Source organism: Amblyomma mixtum, chromosome 6 (genome assembly GCF_055824585.1).
Source record: "Amblyomma mixtum isolate Tamu chromosome 6, ASM5582458v1, whole genome shotgun sequence".
NCBI classification, from domain to species: Eukaryota; Metazoa; Arthropoda; class Arachnida; order Ixodida; family Ixodidae; genus Amblyomma; species Amblyomma mixtum.
This window is the reverse complement of record NC_143017.1, coordinates 130010515-130030348: the sequence shown is the minus strand read 5'-3', so window position 1 is coordinate 130030348 and position 19834 is coordinate 130010515. Positions and strand designations below refer to the sequence as shown.

At 44.7% G+C, this 19834-nt stretch overlaps 1 protein-coding gene across 1 annotated transcript; it reads left to right on the top strand.

The window, feature by feature from the left end:
* Positions 1-4828: 4828 nt before the first annotated feature.
* On the top strand, positions 4829-18751 carry LOC149340401 (uncharacterized). The gene is made up of 6 exons (XM_089551121.1): positions 4829-4995; positions 6220-6330; positions 8617-8789; positions 9939-10098; positions 13468-13617; positions 18577-18751. The coding sequence occupies exons 1-6, from the start codon at positions 4829-4831 to the stop codon at positions 18749-18751; spliced, it is 936 nt and encodes a 311-aa protein (XP_089407247.1).
* The last annotated feature ends 1083 nt before the right edge of the window (positions 18752-19834 follow it).

Sequence of the window (19834 nt, the reverse complement as noted above, 5' to 3'; positions counted from 1 at the left end):
ACGTGCAAAGGAGCGGTGACGAAAATGGCAAAGCCGCAAGTGACACCATAGCACCTAGACGGTGGAAATCTCAAAGCTGTGAAGTACTTTTTCGGAGATGGCCTGGAAAAAATTTTTGAAAATGATTCAGAAAAAATTTGGACGTCGCAGTCATTTTGTTCATGCTCCCTTAAGCTTGGGCATAAGTTCTGGTACAAATCGTCCAAGGTAAACTTCGCTGGTGGCACGGGCCAAACTATACAAATGACGTGGGCGAAATGTGGAGGTCGCCATTGTGTCGGGCATGGTAAATTATGGTTGGACATCGATTTTGGTCGAATTCGATCAAGGTCAAATTTCGGAAGTGGGCGGGCCAAATTTTATCAATGGTCCGAGCCAAACTTTAGCTCGGAATGGTGTCGGGCACACAGTTATGGCTGGACATCGACTTTGGTCCAAATCGTCCAAGGTCAAATTTCGTGGGTCACCCAGGCCAAATTTTTGGAAATGACCCGGGCCATATCTGTAGATTGCTACCATGTCGGGCTTGGTCAGTGATGGCTGGACACCGATTTTGGTCTAAATCGTCTGAAGTCAAATTTGAGGTGTCGCCTGGGCCGAACATTTGGAATTGTTACGGGCCAAATTTGGCGGTTGGAATCGTGTGGACCACGCCCATTTATTGTTTCTTTTGGGTAGAGGGGGAAAGGAAATGGCGCGGTATCTTTCATATATCTTGGTGCACGCCTGAACTGCGCCATAAGGGAAGGGATAAAAGAGGGAATGAGAGAACAAAGGAAGGAAGAGGTGCTGTAGTTCAGGGCTGCGGAATAATTTCGACCACCTGGAGATCTTTAACGTGGACTGACATCGCGAAGCACACTGGCTCCTTTTGCGTATTGCCTTCATCGAAACACTGCCGCCGCGGTCGGGTTCGAACCCAGGTACTCCGGCTCAGTAGCCGAGCGCCCTAGCTACTGAGCCACCGCGGCGGGTGCCCATTTATGGTTAGACATCAATTTTGGTACAAATCATTCAATGAAATATTTCGGTGCTCACCCGGGCCAAATTTGTAGGTCGGTATAGTTTCGGGCAGGGTCAGTTATTGTTACCTTCTATTTTGGTCCAAATCGGCCAATGTCAAATTTCGAGGTCGCCATAGCGTCGGGCATGTTCGGTTATGTGTGAAATCTATTTTGGCCCAGAGCGGCCGAGGTCTAATTTTGGGGATGACCCGGGCCTAATTCTTGCCGCGTGGCTTCACAGTTGCTGCGGCAACGAGTTATGCACAAGCAAGACGCGCAAGTGAGTCAAGATGCACAAACAACGTGCAAGATGCACGAGCAAGATTTTTGTCAGGCTCTGAAGATCATATGAGTACTTTCTCACAAATAACGTGTTGTGACGACCCCACATAATGCGCAGGTCCACACGGGACGGAGAGGCAAGAAGACACCGTATGGCTCAGTTTAAACAAAATGATGTATTCAATAATTACACATTGTACATCAGAGGCTGGGGCGTCCGAGCTTACGTGGCGACGCCTTCATGGGGGCGATGGAGGGGCTCCGGAGTTGCGATCCGTCGGTTGCTGGCAGAAGCTGCGTGCCGTCCGGCTTCGGCGCTGAAGGACCCTTTTTTTGTGTACGATGTCGTCCTGAGCGTCCTTTTCGTCCGCACTGGCCAGCTATATGTGCCCCGCCGGCCACGCCCGATCTCCTCTCTTCCAGGCTGGATTGTTTCCTTCTTCCTCCTTTCCACGGCGGCGCCTGCGGCACCCCCGACCTCCCTCGATGGGATGTCGTTTGTCTCCCGCCGGCAGCTTTCTTCTCTTGTCGGGTTGTCAGCCTCCCCTGCCGACCTGCCTCGTTGGTATGTCGTTTGTCTCCCGTCGGCAGCTTTCTTCTCTTGTCGGGTTGTCAGCCTCTCCTGTGTCCTTGTACGGCCAGGCAGTCTAATTGGGCTGGCTTTCCCTCCCGCCGGCGTCTTTGTACCATTGTACCCCTTCAGTGGCTTTGCCGCCGCTGGGGGCTCCGTCAACGCGGCGCCGTCGAACGCGGACCGTTTAAGGGGAGACAAGGGAGTAGGACGGAACGAGCTGCGTCCTTTGCCGGGGTGCCTCCGGGGTTCAGCACAGGGAAGATTCCGCCGAAGATATGGGCCGTCGTAGCGCACGCTCGGAACGTCACAGTGTTCTGTGCTTGGCAGCGCGCTAGGATGCGATAAAAAAGCCGGCGAAACTGCGGAAGGACCATAGTGCTCAAGGCAATGCCTGTTCGAGTATATCCACTGGTTTGGCCCTCCAATTGGCCCTCGATTTACTTTGTTAAGCTAAATTTGACTACGGCGCGCTAGCTCGTTTTTGTTTTGTTTACGGGCGATCAGTCGGACTGATGCCAAGAAAATATATTGCATTGACTTTAGCGTATACTGCCGCACGTCACTGTCTCTCTTCAGGATTTTCAGCCGCCTGTTTCAGATGCATTGTCTCTGTATTACATTCCCCAACGCGTTGCATGGTGGGATAGCCGGATGGTAGTTGACACTCTCTTCGGAGATGTTCTCCTCACCGAGTCCGACGGGCTGCTTCTGAGCCTCTGGTAGACGGTCCTTTCTCCATCGTCACGCCATCGTCACGTTCATAACGCCTATATTTAAATCGTGGTTACAGCATCAACGTTTCAGGTACACACAAGCTCCGGTTTCGGCAACTTCATGTTTTGCTTAGGCGTTCTTTGAATATTTAATTGCCAATTACATTCTTCGTTACGTTTATTTACACTTAATTTCAATTTTGCTGAGTCATTCTTAGTCCATCCTCAGCGGCCTCTCCCTTACAAGGCGATCAGCCTCTCTGTACTTTTGTAGGTGCAGAGAGGGAAACTCCCCAAACAACACCTGCAGCGGTTGACAGGTGGAGACCTCATACGGCCTATATTGACTTTCTCGCTAGAGACCCATCTAGATCTAGCGCACTATAAATATTTTGATCTCACGCCAGAGCTACAGCTAAAACATTTACTTTACGCACACGTTACCGTCCTCCAAGTTCTTTGTTCTTGCCTCAAAACCAGCTTCCCCAGTATACTCATTTGTTGGCTGGAGTAACCTGCGTGACGACCGCACTTCTGACCATCACCTCTTGACCGCACTCCTAACCGTCGTGTGGGTGTCCGTTTCTTGCATGCGGCTAACGATTTTCAATACGTGAGGTATAATGTCGAGCACCCCTTACAAAAGCCTGCCTGGTCATTTTGTTGACTGAAGTCTAAGGTTGTCCTTATTCTAACGGCTCCTGAATCCGTTCCTTTTCTAGCCATCTGGCATTTATCTGCACCTCCGTATGCGTTATAAGCAATACTACTTTGTTTACAGCCACCGCCGTACGTGGAAATTAGTCTCATGCACGTCATGCCTAGGTCGCTGTCGGCGTGGTGTGCCATGATCCAAAACTTCCTCGTTCATCTGTTGGCGCCAACGGAATGTATTTTGGATGTTGACTTTGCGGGTATCGGAATGGGCGATTTTATGGGGCACAAGACGAAAGGAGAATGACTGGTATCATTGTCAGTTCATTGCTTCGCAGAGCGTCTCATACCTATCCGATTCTTTTTTTTTCCGTTAGAAGTGGAACAGTAATGGTAAGCTGTCTTCATTGTCTAAACCCATCCCGGGCATATTATGTTAGGAGATAACGCAAACACTATATGCTACCAGGCAGTAAAATCTGTTTGAGGGTGAGAAAACGCCGAGCAGTTGCTGCGTTTGGTTCTCCTAGCCCTCCTTGTATGGTCAGTACCATGTCTCAGGCGGTGCTCGCTAGAGTGCAGGTAAACACGCGGCACTGCAATGAGCACAGTTACGGCGATGGTGTGTGGCGAGATGCGCATGACGGCACGTTTGCTTGCATGCCTCTACCCTTACTAGGTAACGTGTACAAATTCGCGGAAAACCTTTACGTGACCTCGGCGGGTTGTGTGGCCCATACGCTCCGACAAACATCAAAAGCACGTGCACATGGTCGTCTGTGCGGGCGTTCACCTCCGATATACGACATCCGTTGACGAACATTCTTCATAAGAACAAAACAGCAATCACTACCAGTTGTCGGCGCATCCGGTAGATGATGGTCCTGAACCTATTAATATCTTGCGCTTTGGTGGCAAACGGCTACATTCATTGGCAGTCGTGCCAGGTAGAAGTAGCCTTTACTCAAGCACCGGTGAGTTAAAATTTTCTTTTGAGGCTGTGAACTGTTCCTGAGTAAGTTGAACGGTACGCACTTTTCCTGCCGTCTTCCATTATTCGTTTTCCCGACAAAACTTCGATTGCTTTGAAACGAACATATCGCGCTAGGTTGGAACAATGTGCCTTCGTGAAGTATTGTCTTTTCATACACTGCTGTTATATGGCTGCTCAAGAAAAGAGGCACAGCGTAGCCTTCTACGGAATAGGACGAGAGGGCGTTTATGCTAAGTATATGCTTGTAATATTTTTGTGAGCCCAAAAGTTTAGATAAAAGATTTAGTTAAGAACAAATGGGGCCTCCGCGTACCAGAATACTTCGCCAGTTTGTTCAAAGTACCACCCTCCTCTAAAATAGTGAATGAGCTACTTATGTTGTGTCCTGTATTCATGGTAGACAGTATTTCACGCCAACGAAGTAAAAATTTACCTCATGCATATCAGCTAGTTATCTTGGCCATCAAGAGACGTTCAACTACTGCCTGTGGTAGTTTTATTCGTAGATTTCTCTGGAAAGGTTGGCCACGACATTCTTTATTGTACACCGTATGTCTTTTACATCTGAGAAGGAAATCTTAAATAATTGGCGTTTTCTTTTTCAGCCATGGATCATGCCTCCAGACAGCTTTTGTTTTTCTTCATTGCTTTTTTCTGCTCAAACAATAAGTATTTTGCGGCGGCAGCAGTCGCAAGAGCTTCCGAGCAGCCGCAGGATTTGCAGAATCAACCGTCAACAACGTCCAACGATTTAAACTCCGCTTCTTTGAGCAGGTAGGTGAAACAGAACCAAGTGAAAAGGACAACGCAGTCGCTGTATGGTGTCATGTGTAGCAACGAACAGACTTCCGTGCGTAACTTTATTACAGCGAAAACTTTGTGTTTATTCCTAGGACTTATAGCAGCAGTTACGCGAACTGCGTAGATGCTGGCTGCAAAACCAGACGATTATAATGTTCACTCTTCCAAAGTTGTCATGCTTGTCTAAGCGTCGCCCGTTTGTTGCTGTTTTCTGCTCGAGCTTGTTTATGTAATCGCAAAAACACCATTCACGGCTGTATGCACTCTGTCAACAGACCTCCATGGGTAGAGTTTCGCGATTAGGATTAACTTTGAACAACGAAAGCTAAAGATTACTAAGTGCAGAACAATGATATTTTGCACAGTAACAAAATTTGCATCTGCCAGAAGTGTGATAAACATGCACATGTTTTGTCAATTAGACGGGAAGCTACTGAGCCGCTAATATGCGTTATTTCTGTCATTTTTGGTCTTTATTTACTGCACCGGTTCTAAATATCTGTCTACTGCAGCCAGAAACCTCTGGACACATACCCAGACAAACATTTCATCAAAACGCTGCAGAACCAGCCATAGTTTTTTTGCATTAGTTTTTCAAAGAAGTTTACGCAAGCAGAATAGCCAAAAAAACGTATAGTCATATGCGCCGCGTATTTTACTCACTGCACACTTACCAGCAACTGTTGTTATTAACAACACATATAACGTAGTTACATTTTTCTTTCGAAATAGCTAGAACTCGTTTCTCTATAATAAGCGGAAGGACTAGAGCGATCGCGCAAACATTCAGAGAAATTACCAGTGGCCGCGAAAGCTTAGGACCCTGCCTTAAGTCCCTGCCTTCACCTTTACTGCGCTTCCGGACTTACCTGTTTTCGCCTTTTTCCCACACCTGATGCTAAATAATAATATAACCCGAAAAAAAAATAATTTATCAGGTAAACGTATTTCTTAACATAGCTGCGCAAAGAAGAGTTTAAAATAAATTTGCGTGGAACTTGACTAAAGCGTTTTAATGTTTAGAGACCCGGTTAATTTTTAGGGTTGGGATATTCGCTATGCGCTATTGTATGCAATAAGTAAAGTTAAATTTTACCAGCATATATATTATGACTTTGAGCAGCTCTTGCACTAGCTCTGTGAAATGCAATACATTGTTCTCTTAGTAACTAAATGTTATGTGCTTCTTCACTGCAGTGCGCAGACACGTATTGTGACCGACATCAATTCTGGAGGCCATCGACTTGCGGAGATTGCTCAAGACGAAAACACTAATGAAGTTGTCAGCTGCAATCTCCTGGGAGACGAGTAAGTGGAGCCACGATCACGGGCTCTTTTATTTCGAAATAACGAATCAAGTGATCTTGGTTTCATTTGCACAGCGTGGCGTCTTCATTTTCTTTCAGAAGTAAGAAAGCGTGCGTTTATTTTAAAATTTAAATAGAAGCCTGCAATTTTTCTGATTTTATGTGCTTCGTGTGTGCGATAACGGCTATTGCTTTAAAAAAAGGAAAATAACGTCAGAGGCCAAAAAGACGAAATAAGAAAAAGAAATCTTCCTGTTACAGGCAATCACCGTAGCTCAAAGCGCATCAAAAACGTTGGCGTTCTGACAAAAGCTATAAAGTCTGCCAAGCTGCATTACAAGCTACTTTTAGCATACTTTAGATAATGGGCTCTAGAACCAGTTTAATTTACCGGAACCGGATGCAAAATAAAGCGATAAAAATGCTTGCACGAGATTCGGACGTTCAGGTAGAGTTGATGTAAGAAAAACCACTACATGACGCACACGTGATGACTGTACGTAGCACCGACTCCACGTGTGTTAAAGCCAGACCGTTCCAACGCGTGCGACGAGTCTTAATCTCTCTGCAATAAAAATGCGACACAAAGCAGACATTACTTGTTAACGCCACGAACGTGTTTCTGAGCATGAAATAGGTATTGTGTCTAACACGAGGGAAGACAAGAATGAACATGACTTCATGACTGTAAGAATGATATTAAGTCTGCTTCTTCATTAAGACAATTAAAAACGCTTACGCACTGATTGCAACTACTCTGTACGAACATATCATCAAAGGTTAAAAGCAGTCACATATGAACATTTTTTTAGGTTTCGTTACTTACACGCTGACAGGGCTGCAAGAATTGATTAATTAATAGAATGCAACGAATGAAAACGAGAACAGGTTTTCATTGAATGAGTGCATACGAGGCACCTTTAGCATATTGGATAATGAATCGCATGGATGCCTAAGAAGGGCCTGGCATCGTCTCCGTTGTACTCTTCATGCGGTGTGAGCGGGGATGTGCTACACATATAACAACGCGGAGATGTGTGCCGCGGAGAGGAGCGCCTTACGGTCCGTTAGAGACATTGATTAGTCACGCAGAAACCGGTATTATAGAAAAGAGGCTTACTGCCTTCTTTCATTCCTTCAACACTGATATGAACTCCAGATGGTGACAGCAACAGCTGGCTTTTGTAGGTGATTGTGTGCGTGGCGACGTAGATCTGCCAAGCTCCGAGGCCGCATGAAAAAAAAAAAAGGCAGGGTTTTAACGCAGTTAAAACGTGCGAAAGCATGTGCTTAGCCTGATGTACTCGTGGTTTTGCTTTCTTGGGTCATAGGCACGTCAGATGACGATATTAGTCTCAGGCTCAGCTCTGATCGATGTCAATCTTATGTGATCTGTTCGCGCCACGGATGAAATTTGTTGGAGACGACGATGTGCAATGCACAGCGCTAGAGTGGTTAAGCTTTGATCAAGGTTAAGCTGGTCTGATCTGTTTGCGCCGCAGATGGAAGTTGATGAAGACAGCGATGTGAAATGTACAGCGCGAGAGGGCGTTGCAGTTTTACACGACGCGCGATCGGCTGCGGCGATAGCACCATGCTCTCGTGCAGTGGCCTGCGAAGCTGATCTGTTCGCGCCTTTGCGGGTTCAACACCCAGTCGCGGCATGATTTATTTATTTAATCAAGGTCAAGTTCGAGGCCTGAGCGATGGCCCGGCTTTTGCAGCTTTGGTCATGAAGTAGAGCTTACGCTGTAGTAAAAGTCTAGTTAATTCATTTTCAGTGGTGTGTTAAGAAATACAGTCAAAGCACTGCAGCCTATCAATTTATAATGAATAACTATTTCACCAAACCATATGTGTGCTGCTATAAAGGAAGAGAAACCTCTGTGCGAAAAGAAGCCTGGCGATGGTGCTGTCCATGTATTCCGCGAACGAAAAACATATTCCTTATTTCATTATTGTCTCTTCAGTGGTGCGTGTATATACTGGCGTGTAGCTGTGTCGAAAAAGAAGCATTTTTCTATAGAAAAAAAAGGAAGGATCACGCCCCTGACGCATCTAGTTAGATAGTGCGAGCTCATGGCAGATATCAGATTGATATGCCATTGGTGCTTGCTATTACTAAAGGATAGGTGGAAACAAAAGCATCACCGGTATTGTACTGTCATCGCTACTGTAAGTAGGTTCTGAACATGCCTGAAATTTAGAAACGCTATATATGAATATGTTAAACGCAATACAATTCAGGGTGCCATGTATTTTACGTTAACCATTTTTTTTCCTACAGGACCCTCATTAAAATGGTCTTAACGTCTATTCCGGCTGCGCAAGTCACAAATGTGTCAACGGAAGAAATGAGCCAGTTGGTCAACACCTGCATGACCCTGCAACCAATGTCAAGCGGATCTTCTATCTTCGACACTTTGGGCGACACATTGCACAGTCTCGTTATAGTCCCAGGTGAATAATGCTGCGGGGCACAATTGGCACATCACTTGGCTTTTGCAAATTATAACTACTGGGACTTCGTCGAAGTTTTATCTGTGAAGACGACACAGGAAAGATACAGAACAGGTACAAAACAGATACAGAAAAGCACATACCAGGGGCCGATAACTTAATCCTGGCTTAATAGAATGCGAGCTTTTCGAAAGCGCAACCACTGCACGTATACAACACAGCTAATTTTGCCAGAAACGGTGTAGCTGCAGGCTATTCAGTTTCATTATTATTAAAGACGGCTTGCGAAGCAAGAAGTCGCAAAATATCAGTTTACTGCTACAGTGCTTCTAGATGTTCTCTGGAATTCCACAAAACAGCATAATTAATGATCTTGAACGCATTGCCAATGAGTGATGATTGTAGCCCTACAACGATCTCCGCTCGATTTAAAATGCATTAACTGAGATTTAGTTCTTATATCGAAAGAAGTATTCTGCTACAGAGGACACCAACTTCCTTTGTTATTGTTTCGAGAGACAAGTTACTGGAAATTATTGGAAGACTAACACTGTTAAAAGCGAATACGTAGGTCCCCGACGCTGTGTGTAGCATTTTGTCTACAGTCTGGGTAAACATTTCCATGAGTACTTGTGCATACAGATTATATGGCAGACAGCACACTCTTGCACAAAAAATGGCTCCTCGAACTTATTTAGTTATTGCTGGCATTGCCTAAGCAGTAGAGGCTGGCAGGTTCATTCATCTTTTTATTGTTATTTTTGTGAGATTACTCTGACTACAAGGGACTGTTTGGCGCTGTTCTAGGTGTATGATCACGATGCAGAGTTTTAATTTTCTGAAGCATGAAGGTTTTCCAGACATATTTAAACTTGCGGCTCATTGTACCAAGAAATTCGCCCTGAGTCTTTCCAGAGGATTTTAAGTTTGACATATAAATAAAATTAAATATTACGCCAAAATCAAAGCCCAAAAGTAGTACATCACCCTCATCCATGTACTTCCACTTCGCAGGAAATTAACCTTCATGTAAATTACTTTTTTTTTGCAAGGCCGGGCCTATCCTGGCGTGGTTCTCCCAACGCAGCAGTCGGTAGACCTGCCTGTGATAGTTCTTGATATTATTGCGCATAAAACTTCGGATTGCAGGGACAAAATGGTGCGGAGCTGGCAACGTGGCTGAGAATGACGATGATTTGGGACCGGCTGCTGGCACTGACAGATGTTGCCGTCAACACGACATGTCTAATGACAGCATTGGAGCCTTCCAGACCGAGCATAATATAACAAATTACAGGCCGTACACAATGTAAGCTCATCACGCCGTACCTAGTGACGAATTCAGGAGTTAACTTTCGACACAAACGTATTACTCACCATCAACCTGGCTTTTATTTATTTATTTATTTATGTCATATACCCTCAGGGCCATTGGCATTGGAGAGGGGAGTGGTTACAGGTGAAAAAAAAACATAACAATACAATAAACGATATGGGGGTATTATCAAAAAAGTTACAGATGTGTCTAATCATACAATGTTAGCTAAGGCGTTCTTGAAAAGCTGGTAATCTTTGATGGTTGCTGTTGGTGCGGGAAGGTGATTCCACTCTGCTGCTGTTCGAGGTAAAAATGACTGAAAGAAAGCGTTAGTTCTGCAAAATGGGACGCCGACTTTGTAGGCATGATCTAATCTTGATGATAGGTGATGCGGGGAAGAGAGTAATTCACTGCGCAGGTGTGGATGATGAAAGATCTTATGGAATAGGCAGATACGAAACATTTTGCGACGTGAAGCTAAGGATGGCAGATTAAGGCTTGATTTCATTGCAGATATGCTAGCGGTCCTGTTATAGTTGGAGAGAATGAAGCGGGCTGCGTTATGTTGGACCATTTCGAGTGAATGAATAATGTTTTCATGATGAGGGTCCCAGGGAGCCTCATCATCAGGGAGCATTGCTCTAACAATGCTCCCTGAAAGAAAGAAATTGTTGTGCTCATAGTTTTATAACGTATATCTTTTAATGCCGCAGATCCACACATAAATTTTGCCCTTATTCAGTTGCACTTTCTTGTGCGCAGAGGAGAAAGGCAAATCAGAGCACAAACCATATAATTATAACATTCGAGAAAATCTCTTTGCCAGCTTTCGATAAACATAGATATCGCTATAGGCGTTGTGCACGAATTTTAGGTTTTTGTATGGAGTGCAAAGAGAGCACAAACTAAGCTAGCATGGTCATTTGTTTGGTAGGCTTTGAGCGCAATGAAATAGAATCCATCTAATGCGTTCTGCGCTGATTACCTTTGTTAGCTGGCAGTATCAAGTCACCACATTTATACTGCATTTATTGAGGCTTGTTAGAAAGCAGACAAGTCTAGAATAAGTCCTAGCCAAGGGGCCTCCTGAAAACAAGTGACACAAATAAAGGCGCAGGTCCTTTGTGCGCCGTAGCCGCCGCGGTGGCTCAGCAGTTATGGTGCTCGGCTGCTGACCCAAAAGACGCGGGTTCGATCCCGGCCGCGGCGGCTAGAATTTCTTTGGAGGAGAAATTCTAGAGGCCCGTGTGCTGTGCGATGTCAGTGCACGTTAAAGAACCCCAGGTGGTCGAAATTTCCGGAGCCCTCCACTACGGCGTCTCTCATAGCCTCAGTCGCTTTGGGACGTTAAACCCCATAAACCAACCAACCAACCTTTGTGCGCCGCGTATAATTAGCAACAGCACCTTTCCCTTCCCTTAAAACCGAGCTGGAACCACCCGGTCAGACACTCGTTGGTCGCTTTTGTTTTTGTTTATTGGGCTCTTAACAATTCACAAGAAATTTCAAGGGGCAGACAAAAAAAGGCGAAAACAATAGCTGCCTCACTAAGCTCTTGTCCGAGCAAAAACTTGCACCACAAGCAGGGCAGCAGCTCGCACAGATGAGAGTAAAAGTAAACATTTAACGAAATCAAAAAAGCAAGAAAAGAATGTTTACGATTACCATTCACTTAAAATAGCAGATTTGTACACTGAACAGCGTACATATTCAAAGTTTATTGCAGATACCAAAATAAGGAACATTGCATTTAACGCAAAATTTCGGATGAAAGAGAAATCTGTATCGTTTACAGAAAAAAAACTGTTGCGTCGTAAGCAGCCCGAGTTAATCAAATTATATTATTATGTAACAACCTGTAGTGAGTAGGTATTAACCATATGACCTTGAAAAAAGCAAATAAAACCCATCATTGTGAAAATTCCACGGAGCCGAAAGGAAAAATGCATAAATATATGAGACGACACTTCCTCCTAAATACCCTATATAATTTGTGTGCCTGCGAACAAAACATGTAGCAAGAGTTACAAGTTATGCAGAAAATAAGGCTCACATTTTTTTTTCCTGAAAGAAAGCAGGGAGAGAGAACAAAAGTTGATTTCAATTAAAGTAGAAAGTTGCGTACCATAATTCGTTCTAATCAAAGGTTTCATGAAGGAGTGATGTCTGAATTTAAAATACATTATATTTCTAGTATAGATAAGAAAAATAACTCATGGTTCGTGCTGACCTCCAAATAGTTAGTTTCGGAAAGTTGTTCGTAATACAATTCTCAGTATTCAGTATACCATCGTTTTCAAAGTAGCCGCACATATGTTCATAACTGGATAAGACATGAATTAATCTGAAGCCTTTCTTTTACATCACGTGTAAGTGAAGCGAGAATCCACGATTTTCCAGTTTAAATGCGGATAATTACGCCCTGACGAGACAAGTGTGAAAAGAATCGGTGCAGTACTCGAACCATCCTCAGCTGCAAATTGAGCACCCTGATTCGGCATAGGCACGGATGACCCTTCAAACCGTACACCATGTTCCCCTATAGACAGTGACTACGATGTGCGGAAGGAGTCACGTATAGCACACGAATAATACCAGATATTTTAGTTGAAGCTTCCTAAGCCCAGTTCTTGAACGTACAATCCGCACTGAGAAAGCCACAGTGACTTTAGTACAGAGTGTTCCTTTTTAGTCGAGGTTACTATATGTGAGAAAAGCACCAGGATATTAATTTATACCTAATTGCTATGAGAGTGGATATTAGGTATGAAGGTGCAGGAACAACTACCAACTACTATTTACTCTCTCTCAACTACCTTTCTTTGCGTTTGCTTTACCTGATTTTTCTTTCTCAACTCTTGTGATATGAATCCATGCAGCGGCTGGCTCGTAAGCCACCAAAACGATCACATTAGGTACAGTCTTTGTCAAAAGTAACCAGGCTGCATGGTTTGTTTTCTCCTTTGCATAGTAGAGCCTTTACGGCTTTCCCTAAGGTCGAAAAGTTCTTTGAAGGTGAGGACAGGGGTTCTCCTTACCATACAGAGATTTAGAGCTTGTGGGCTGGCATAGCAGTTTAAATATACGACTGAGAAGCAAAACCATGCAGCCTGGTTACTTTTGACAAAGACTGTACATTCAGTGGAAGCTGCTGCTGCTGTACGCTTCTGTTCTTTTTTTACATATCCCACTTGTTCACTTGATATAATGCTTTATTTGTTCTAGTGAGCATAAATCAGAGTAGTTGGTAAAATAATCTTAACTCACATATTACGGGAGTGAAGCCCAGAGACCCAGATAAAAAATAAAATCTACACAAGTGTCTTTTTAATATAATTTAGTTTCTTCCTCTTCTTTTAGGACGAACTGTGCTGATGACATGAAGTTCTACAACTGCCTCATGAATGACAGCAGCCTCACATCCGTGACCGTTGGAATAATCTATTTCGATGTTCTGAGAGCTCAGTGCTTCGAATACGGTTACCCGACAAAATGCACCGAGTACAGCTTGTAAGACTGCTCTTTCTTTAACTTGTGGTGGTGGCGTTTTTGTGACCCTTCTATGCGACCTTTTGCAGCAAAGTCATTGCTACGCAGTAGTGCAGAGGTAACTCCTTCTTGCGGGTAATTCTGCAGCACATGGTACTGATCGGATAAGACGTACCAATTTACGCGGCGGGCAAAATAAGACACATTTAACATTTAAAGTCATCATCATCAGCCTGGTTACTGAAGGGCAAAAGCATCTACCCTATCTTTGCAACTGACCCTGTCTTGTGTCTGCTGCCGCCACCTTATCCCCGAAAACTTTTAATCTCATCCGCCCCCTTAACTTCTTGCTACCCCCTGCTCCACTTGGCTTCTCTTGGAATCCAGACCGTTACCCTTGACGACCATCAGTTGTCTTGTCCTCGCATTACATTCAATTCAATTCACTTTATTCACCAGACATTTCGGGATGGTCTCCTGGATAAAAGCTGCTAACGCAGCTTGACGAAGTCCAGGAAACCAATACAAGGCAAAGCGCACAGCATGTGACAACTAGTTTTAAGCCATCTGTAACTATAAATGATATTATAACAATAAATGGTAAGAACACAAAGCATAGAACAGAGGCAGTAATATAAAAATGGCATGAAACTCCTACCTGTACAGAGAAAAAAAACGTGAGAACAAAGAGAAAACTGAAGATGGCACATATTCAATCAACGAAGGAAACACAAGTAGCACACCGAGCTAAACAACACAGCAAATAATAACAATGATACTAATAGTACACACGTATTTAGAACATTACAAAGTAGTTACGTAGTTCCTTTCTTCTATAGCCAGTGGTGTTTTGAAATGCGTTTAAGGTACGTGGAAGGTTATGAGCTAAAGACTAATTTATAGTTGCTACGAAAAAATGGTATGACCCATACATCTTGATTTCGAGTGTGCATTAAAGCCTGCGGGTGCATTAAGTCCTGTCCAAGCCCATTTCTACTTGATTTCGACTAGGTTGGCCTTAACCCGTGTTTGTTCCCTCACCCACTCCGCCCGCTTCCGATCTATTAAAGTTACAGCTATCATTTTTCTTTTAGTAAGCTAGTTGCGTTGCCCTAAGTTGAAACTGAAACCTTTTCGTTATCCTCCACGTTTCTGCCCCATAGGTGACGACCGGTAGGATACTGCTGTTGTATATTTTTCTCTTGAAGGATATTGGCAAACTGCCGTTTATAATTAGGCGTACCTGTCAAATGCGCTCCATCCGTTCTTATTATTCCAGTTATTTCACTCTAGTGATCCGGATTTATGGTCCCTACCTGTTTCCAGCACTGTTTTTTTAGCACTGTCTACCTCCCCGTTCTTCATCAGATCTGCTTTTACCTTATCCTCACCAGCTGCTTCCACCTGTTTGCATTGCTCTCAAGGCTATGTGCAGCACATTGAATGACAAAAAGAAACATAATGACCAAACTGCGGTACTAATATGTGGCAGCATTAACGCTGGAGAAAAGTTTTGCTCTTATAAGGGCGTGCGATCAGGATAGGCACACACATAAGCATGCACAGAACAGACACGACAGGGTACCTTTCAAATATTCGTGCCGCCTGCCTGTCATCCATGCTATCATATATCATGCTAAGGACTACGTGGTTGCAGGCTTTGTGCTTACTGGATTTGGAAGAAGGCCGACCTTTTTATAATTTTTTCTAAAGCAGATGGCGCTACGTTATTTACACACGCCGAATACGCAGATGGTACCTACGGATACGAAGATGGCTCGATCTCGAAGGAGAGTTCTACAGATGCCTTTGGAATCCCGGCCAGACGGGTCAGGGTTTCGCTCCTGCTTGAAGAGATCGCAACTTTCGCTACGTCAAAATTCCTTCACTTCATGCCATTGTTAATTAAGCCCGGCTGTAATATACTAAAAATCTGCCGCATTATGCTCTGCCGAACCTTCCCAGGATTGACTGCAGGCAGCCCTTAGCAACTGAGGTAAAAAAAACGATTGGTCTTTGACATAAGAAATATTTATCAACGTACAGTTTAAATATAAAATGGCACCACTTCAAAACATCTCGCCCTGGCCGGATCACATCGGAAGTGCCGCAACGACATGGCACAGCTGTTCGGTAGATTTATGATGAAGAGCAGTGCCTGAATTCTATTGTCAACGACCGATGCTGCTAGGCAGTTTCGCTGTATGTGTCTTGCCAAACACTGGCTCCTTGGGAAATTGTGGAAAGCCTGGCTCGCCGCCTGTACAATCTAAATCCTTTCCTGTGAGGGCTGTTATCGGTCGTTCTTTCGCGCTTCGAAGCAACAGTGTTTTGCCGTCCGTGTCCAGAAGTAGCCTTTCTGCATAGCATGTGTCTTGTGGGATACATTAAATTTGCGAGTAAATGACGAGAAATCACGAAGGAAGAGTTGAGCGCCAATTCTCATACATCCCTAGTTACCACAACTAATATTCGCCTTTCGGAACAGCACCGTACCCACTGGGCTCTTGTCGGCTTGCGAGGGGCCAAGATTATGGATGCATGGCTTCGCCTTTCAATGGTACAGAAAGGCCAGCAAATGATTACTGCATTACCAGAAAGATGCATGCATTATTGAATGCGCACTGAGGAAATTCACGTCGGGTTACCAGCCTTCGTCGAGCTGGCTTCAACTCCGGTGGTTTTCCCGGGGTGGCGCGCCTGGTAATGTTTCCACAGCAGTCGCTGGAGCACTTGTCTCACAGTGCTCGCACTAGCAGCATTTCTGCAGCGGATTACGTCAAGGATGCATCGCGCTTTTTATGAGGGATAGTTTAATTGGCGAGTGGCGCAGTCGTGTGGACCCTTTCGTGAGCGCGCGGCGACACCTAAGCGCTTCAAGTGCAGCAAAAGGGTCGGTTAGTTACAAAGTTTCCCTTCGAAACGGACAACCACAGAGCGCCAGTCTCCTGGGATTTGTTTCGACTCCCGGGCTTGTTTCAAACTTCCCTTTAAGCCGTTCCTGGCACTTTTTTACGCTAATTTAAGTCCCGGCAGGGGAGGACATGGTCTGAAAGGTGACAGTTTTGCTTGTTTCTTAATGTTTTCTTCCTCTACCTGATTATTTCTGGCGTATCAAAGGATAGCACAGTGGAAGATGTTTGTGGAAACTAACTTCAGCCAGTGCCACCGCGTCCTTCCGGACTTATCCTGGCCACGCACTGTCATCGCAATAAAACGGCCTGTGATAACACAGGCGAATGTCCTTGTAGGCGCACAATGGATATTTTATGGCGGCAGTTATTTATGGGGGCATGCACTGCATTTTGTGCAGCTGTCAGGCCAAAGCTCCCGACGCCAGGTTGGCCGTGCGAACGATTCAAGCGCACTAAAGATATCGCATGCATACCGCTCCCCATGACCCCTCGATAGTCACTGCCAAACACTCTTATCTTTTGTCAGGGTTCAAAAACCGATGCAAAAAAGAACGTTGAGTTCTTATCATTATAGCCAAATAGATGACAATGGTGCCTAGTAGTGGCCTTGGCGGAGCGTTCTGAACTTTCTGTTCTGAATTTTATTTTCAAAAGCAGACAAAAGAAGAAAACCCCACGCTGAAGAAAAAAGCATCCTGTTCATTGAAAGCTGTTTTTGTTATCGCGTGGGGCCTACTTGGTAACAGCCGGCGGATGCAAGAGCTGCTATGTTGAACTAGCAGGTCCGGTCACTCGCTGGCGTTCTGAAAATTGCCTTTAAAAAGGGGAGGGGGCGCTTGTACAAGTCGAGTGGCTTTATTTGGAGTTCACAGAAAGCTCGACAGCCGCTGCAACCACCCCCTGTTATAGCGGTCCCACATCTGCGCTCGGCCAGCGCCGTCGCAGGACATGACATGCACTGCGGTAGAACTGGTCATCATCTAGTGAATGCGACTACAGTGTTTGTTATTCGTTTGGCTGTCTGTTACACCTGAAGGCTTGCTCAGACTTTGAAAGAGAGACAGCTTCTTATCGTAGCAGCTTGGAATATATTACCATAAAGTGATTTGATGCCTCGTGACTGACAGGTCGCTGTGTTCATTGAGAAGGAACTGCGAAATAAGCTTCTGTAGAAGAGTGTTTCGGTAGCGCTCATCGACGCACCACCTCACCCAGGCTCAAACAGGCTGCAAAATTTGATACGAGAGCTCAAATATCTCTAATTCCCATCCAATGATAGCCACGACAGACTGCAGTTTTGTAATTTATTCAAGAAATCTGCTGCATCCTTGGGCACGATGAGACAAGGAGTAACACTGCTACGGAATAACTCAATCCACCTTCGTCGGTACATGTACCTTATGTGGAAAGCCTGGTAATATCGAATGAAATCGCAGTATATCTGTTTATGCATCTTTTAGTTAAGAAAAATCAATGCGAGTCAAATGGCTTCCCGTGTAAAAGTGGACATCACATCTGCTGTTGGTTTTTCATCCCTGAATTGTCGACGTCGGTGTATACACCATGCCTGTCAGGAGGAAACTGCGCCAGTAAGGAATGCAGAAGCCAAGAACCGATGGAGATGAAGAAACGAAGTGGAAATGATGACGAAACAAAAAAAAAACAATGGTTCACATTGATTTCCTTCTCAGCGAGTTTAAGAGGAGCTAACGGAAAACAACAAGAGCAGGAGCCTGCCGAGGATCTTTGCTTTAATATAGCCTACACGACTTTCTATAGAATGCCACCAGCGCAAATTATGCCTTACGACAAGTGTGCGACTAAAAAATATCAGGGAAGACACTCACTGCCGTTAGCTTTTGCTAAACTTTGCTAATATGCAACAAGGGTCTAAGGTTCTCAAAAGTATTTCATATTCTAACTGCATGAATTCTAGAGTGGCGATAGTATATATTCAAGATTGCGTTACAAAGACGTTTTGGACGCTTTGAACGTGTTTTGGATGGCATTTCATAGAATATTTTCAAAGGAAGCGAGTGATGAAATTGTCCTAATTTCTTTCCAGATTGCTTCTTCTTTTGCTGCGGCAGCCGTGCGAGCACTTCGAGCCTGATACGTCAAAGCCAAAGGAATGGCATGTTGTGGATGATCCCAGCTTCCTTGTTGGCTTTTTGGAGAAGGGAGCAAGTAATACGGCTACAGGTTCGTCAGTGTCACAAAGAAATGGCGTGGAGGCCTGACGCTAGTGGTCGAATCACTGAAAACGACCAGTGATTATTTGCTTGAAAAAGTTTGTAGGTCTACACTTAGTTAAGACCTGGGAGAACGCTGCACCTCCTGCACTTAAGAACCATGAGCACAATACCAGAGCGTAATAAAAAATATTACAAATTTCCGTGCGTATTCATTTCTTAGTCATTTGTGCTTGCGCTGTGTCACGAAAGCAAAATGCCATGCGATTGTGTTGTTGAGTGCTTACTATTATTGTAAATGTAGTGTTTCTCTAACCTAAAAAATTAGACGAAGATTTTGATGGTACTCAGTAAAATAAGATTTGGTGTACCACGACATAGGATAGAGGTAAAGAAAAACTGCGCCTTATATGAAGATGAAGCGAAGATGCTGCAGTGCTCACGGCGCCCTCAGGAAAACTAAGGCATGATTGTGCATTCCCCAAAACGTGACAGCCATGAAATGAAAGCACTGGAAAGACTACGCGACCATTCCTGCGCGTAACCTTCACAAAACGCCCGTTGGCCCCCTAAAAAAAACATATTGATTGTAGATTGTGGCGCCGCATAGCGAAGTGTGCACTCTTCCTCTTCCGCATTTGTCTTCCCCCAGCCCGTCCCCCCTCCAATGCAGAATAGCAGGCCTGCGATGGTTCAACGCCTATTAAATTATCTGCCTTTCATTAAATGCCTCTCTCCCCTTCTCCCTCTCTCTAGAGAGCAGTAATGCGGCTTTTCAACAGAATGAATACTTGCGTGTACATCAGAAGTATTAAGTTCTACGGATACTAAGATGTCTCGATCTCGCAGAACAGCTGCTGGCCAGACTGGTCAGGATATAGCTCCAGATTTCAGGCATCATAATTTCACGCTATTGTTAATTCATCATCGTCATCATCATCAGCTTGACTACACCCGCTGCAGGGAAAAGGCCTCTCCCATGTCTCTTCAATAAACCCTGTCCTTTACCAGTTGCGGGCAACCTATCCCGCAAACTTCTGCCGCCACCTGCTAAGCTCGCCTTCTCTTGGAATCTGCTCCGTCAGCCTTAAGGACCAGTGGTTGATTATGCCGTGCTATATAATCACCTAA

Excerpts from the sequence above, each read along its gene's own strand:
- LOC149340401 (XM_089551121.1), top strand. The coding sequence starts at position 4,829 with ATGGATCATGCCTCCAGACAGCTTTTGTTTTTCTTCATTGCTTTTTTC. Across the intron at positions 8,790-9,938 it reads CAGTCTCGTTATAGTCCCAG|GGACAAAATGGTGCGGAGCT; the intron begins GTGAATAATGCT and ends TTCGGATTGCAG. Across the intron at positions 13,618-18,576 it reads AAATGCACCGAGTACAGCTT|ATTGCTTCTTCTTTTGCTGC; the intron begins GTAAGACTGCTC and ends ATTTCTTTCCAG.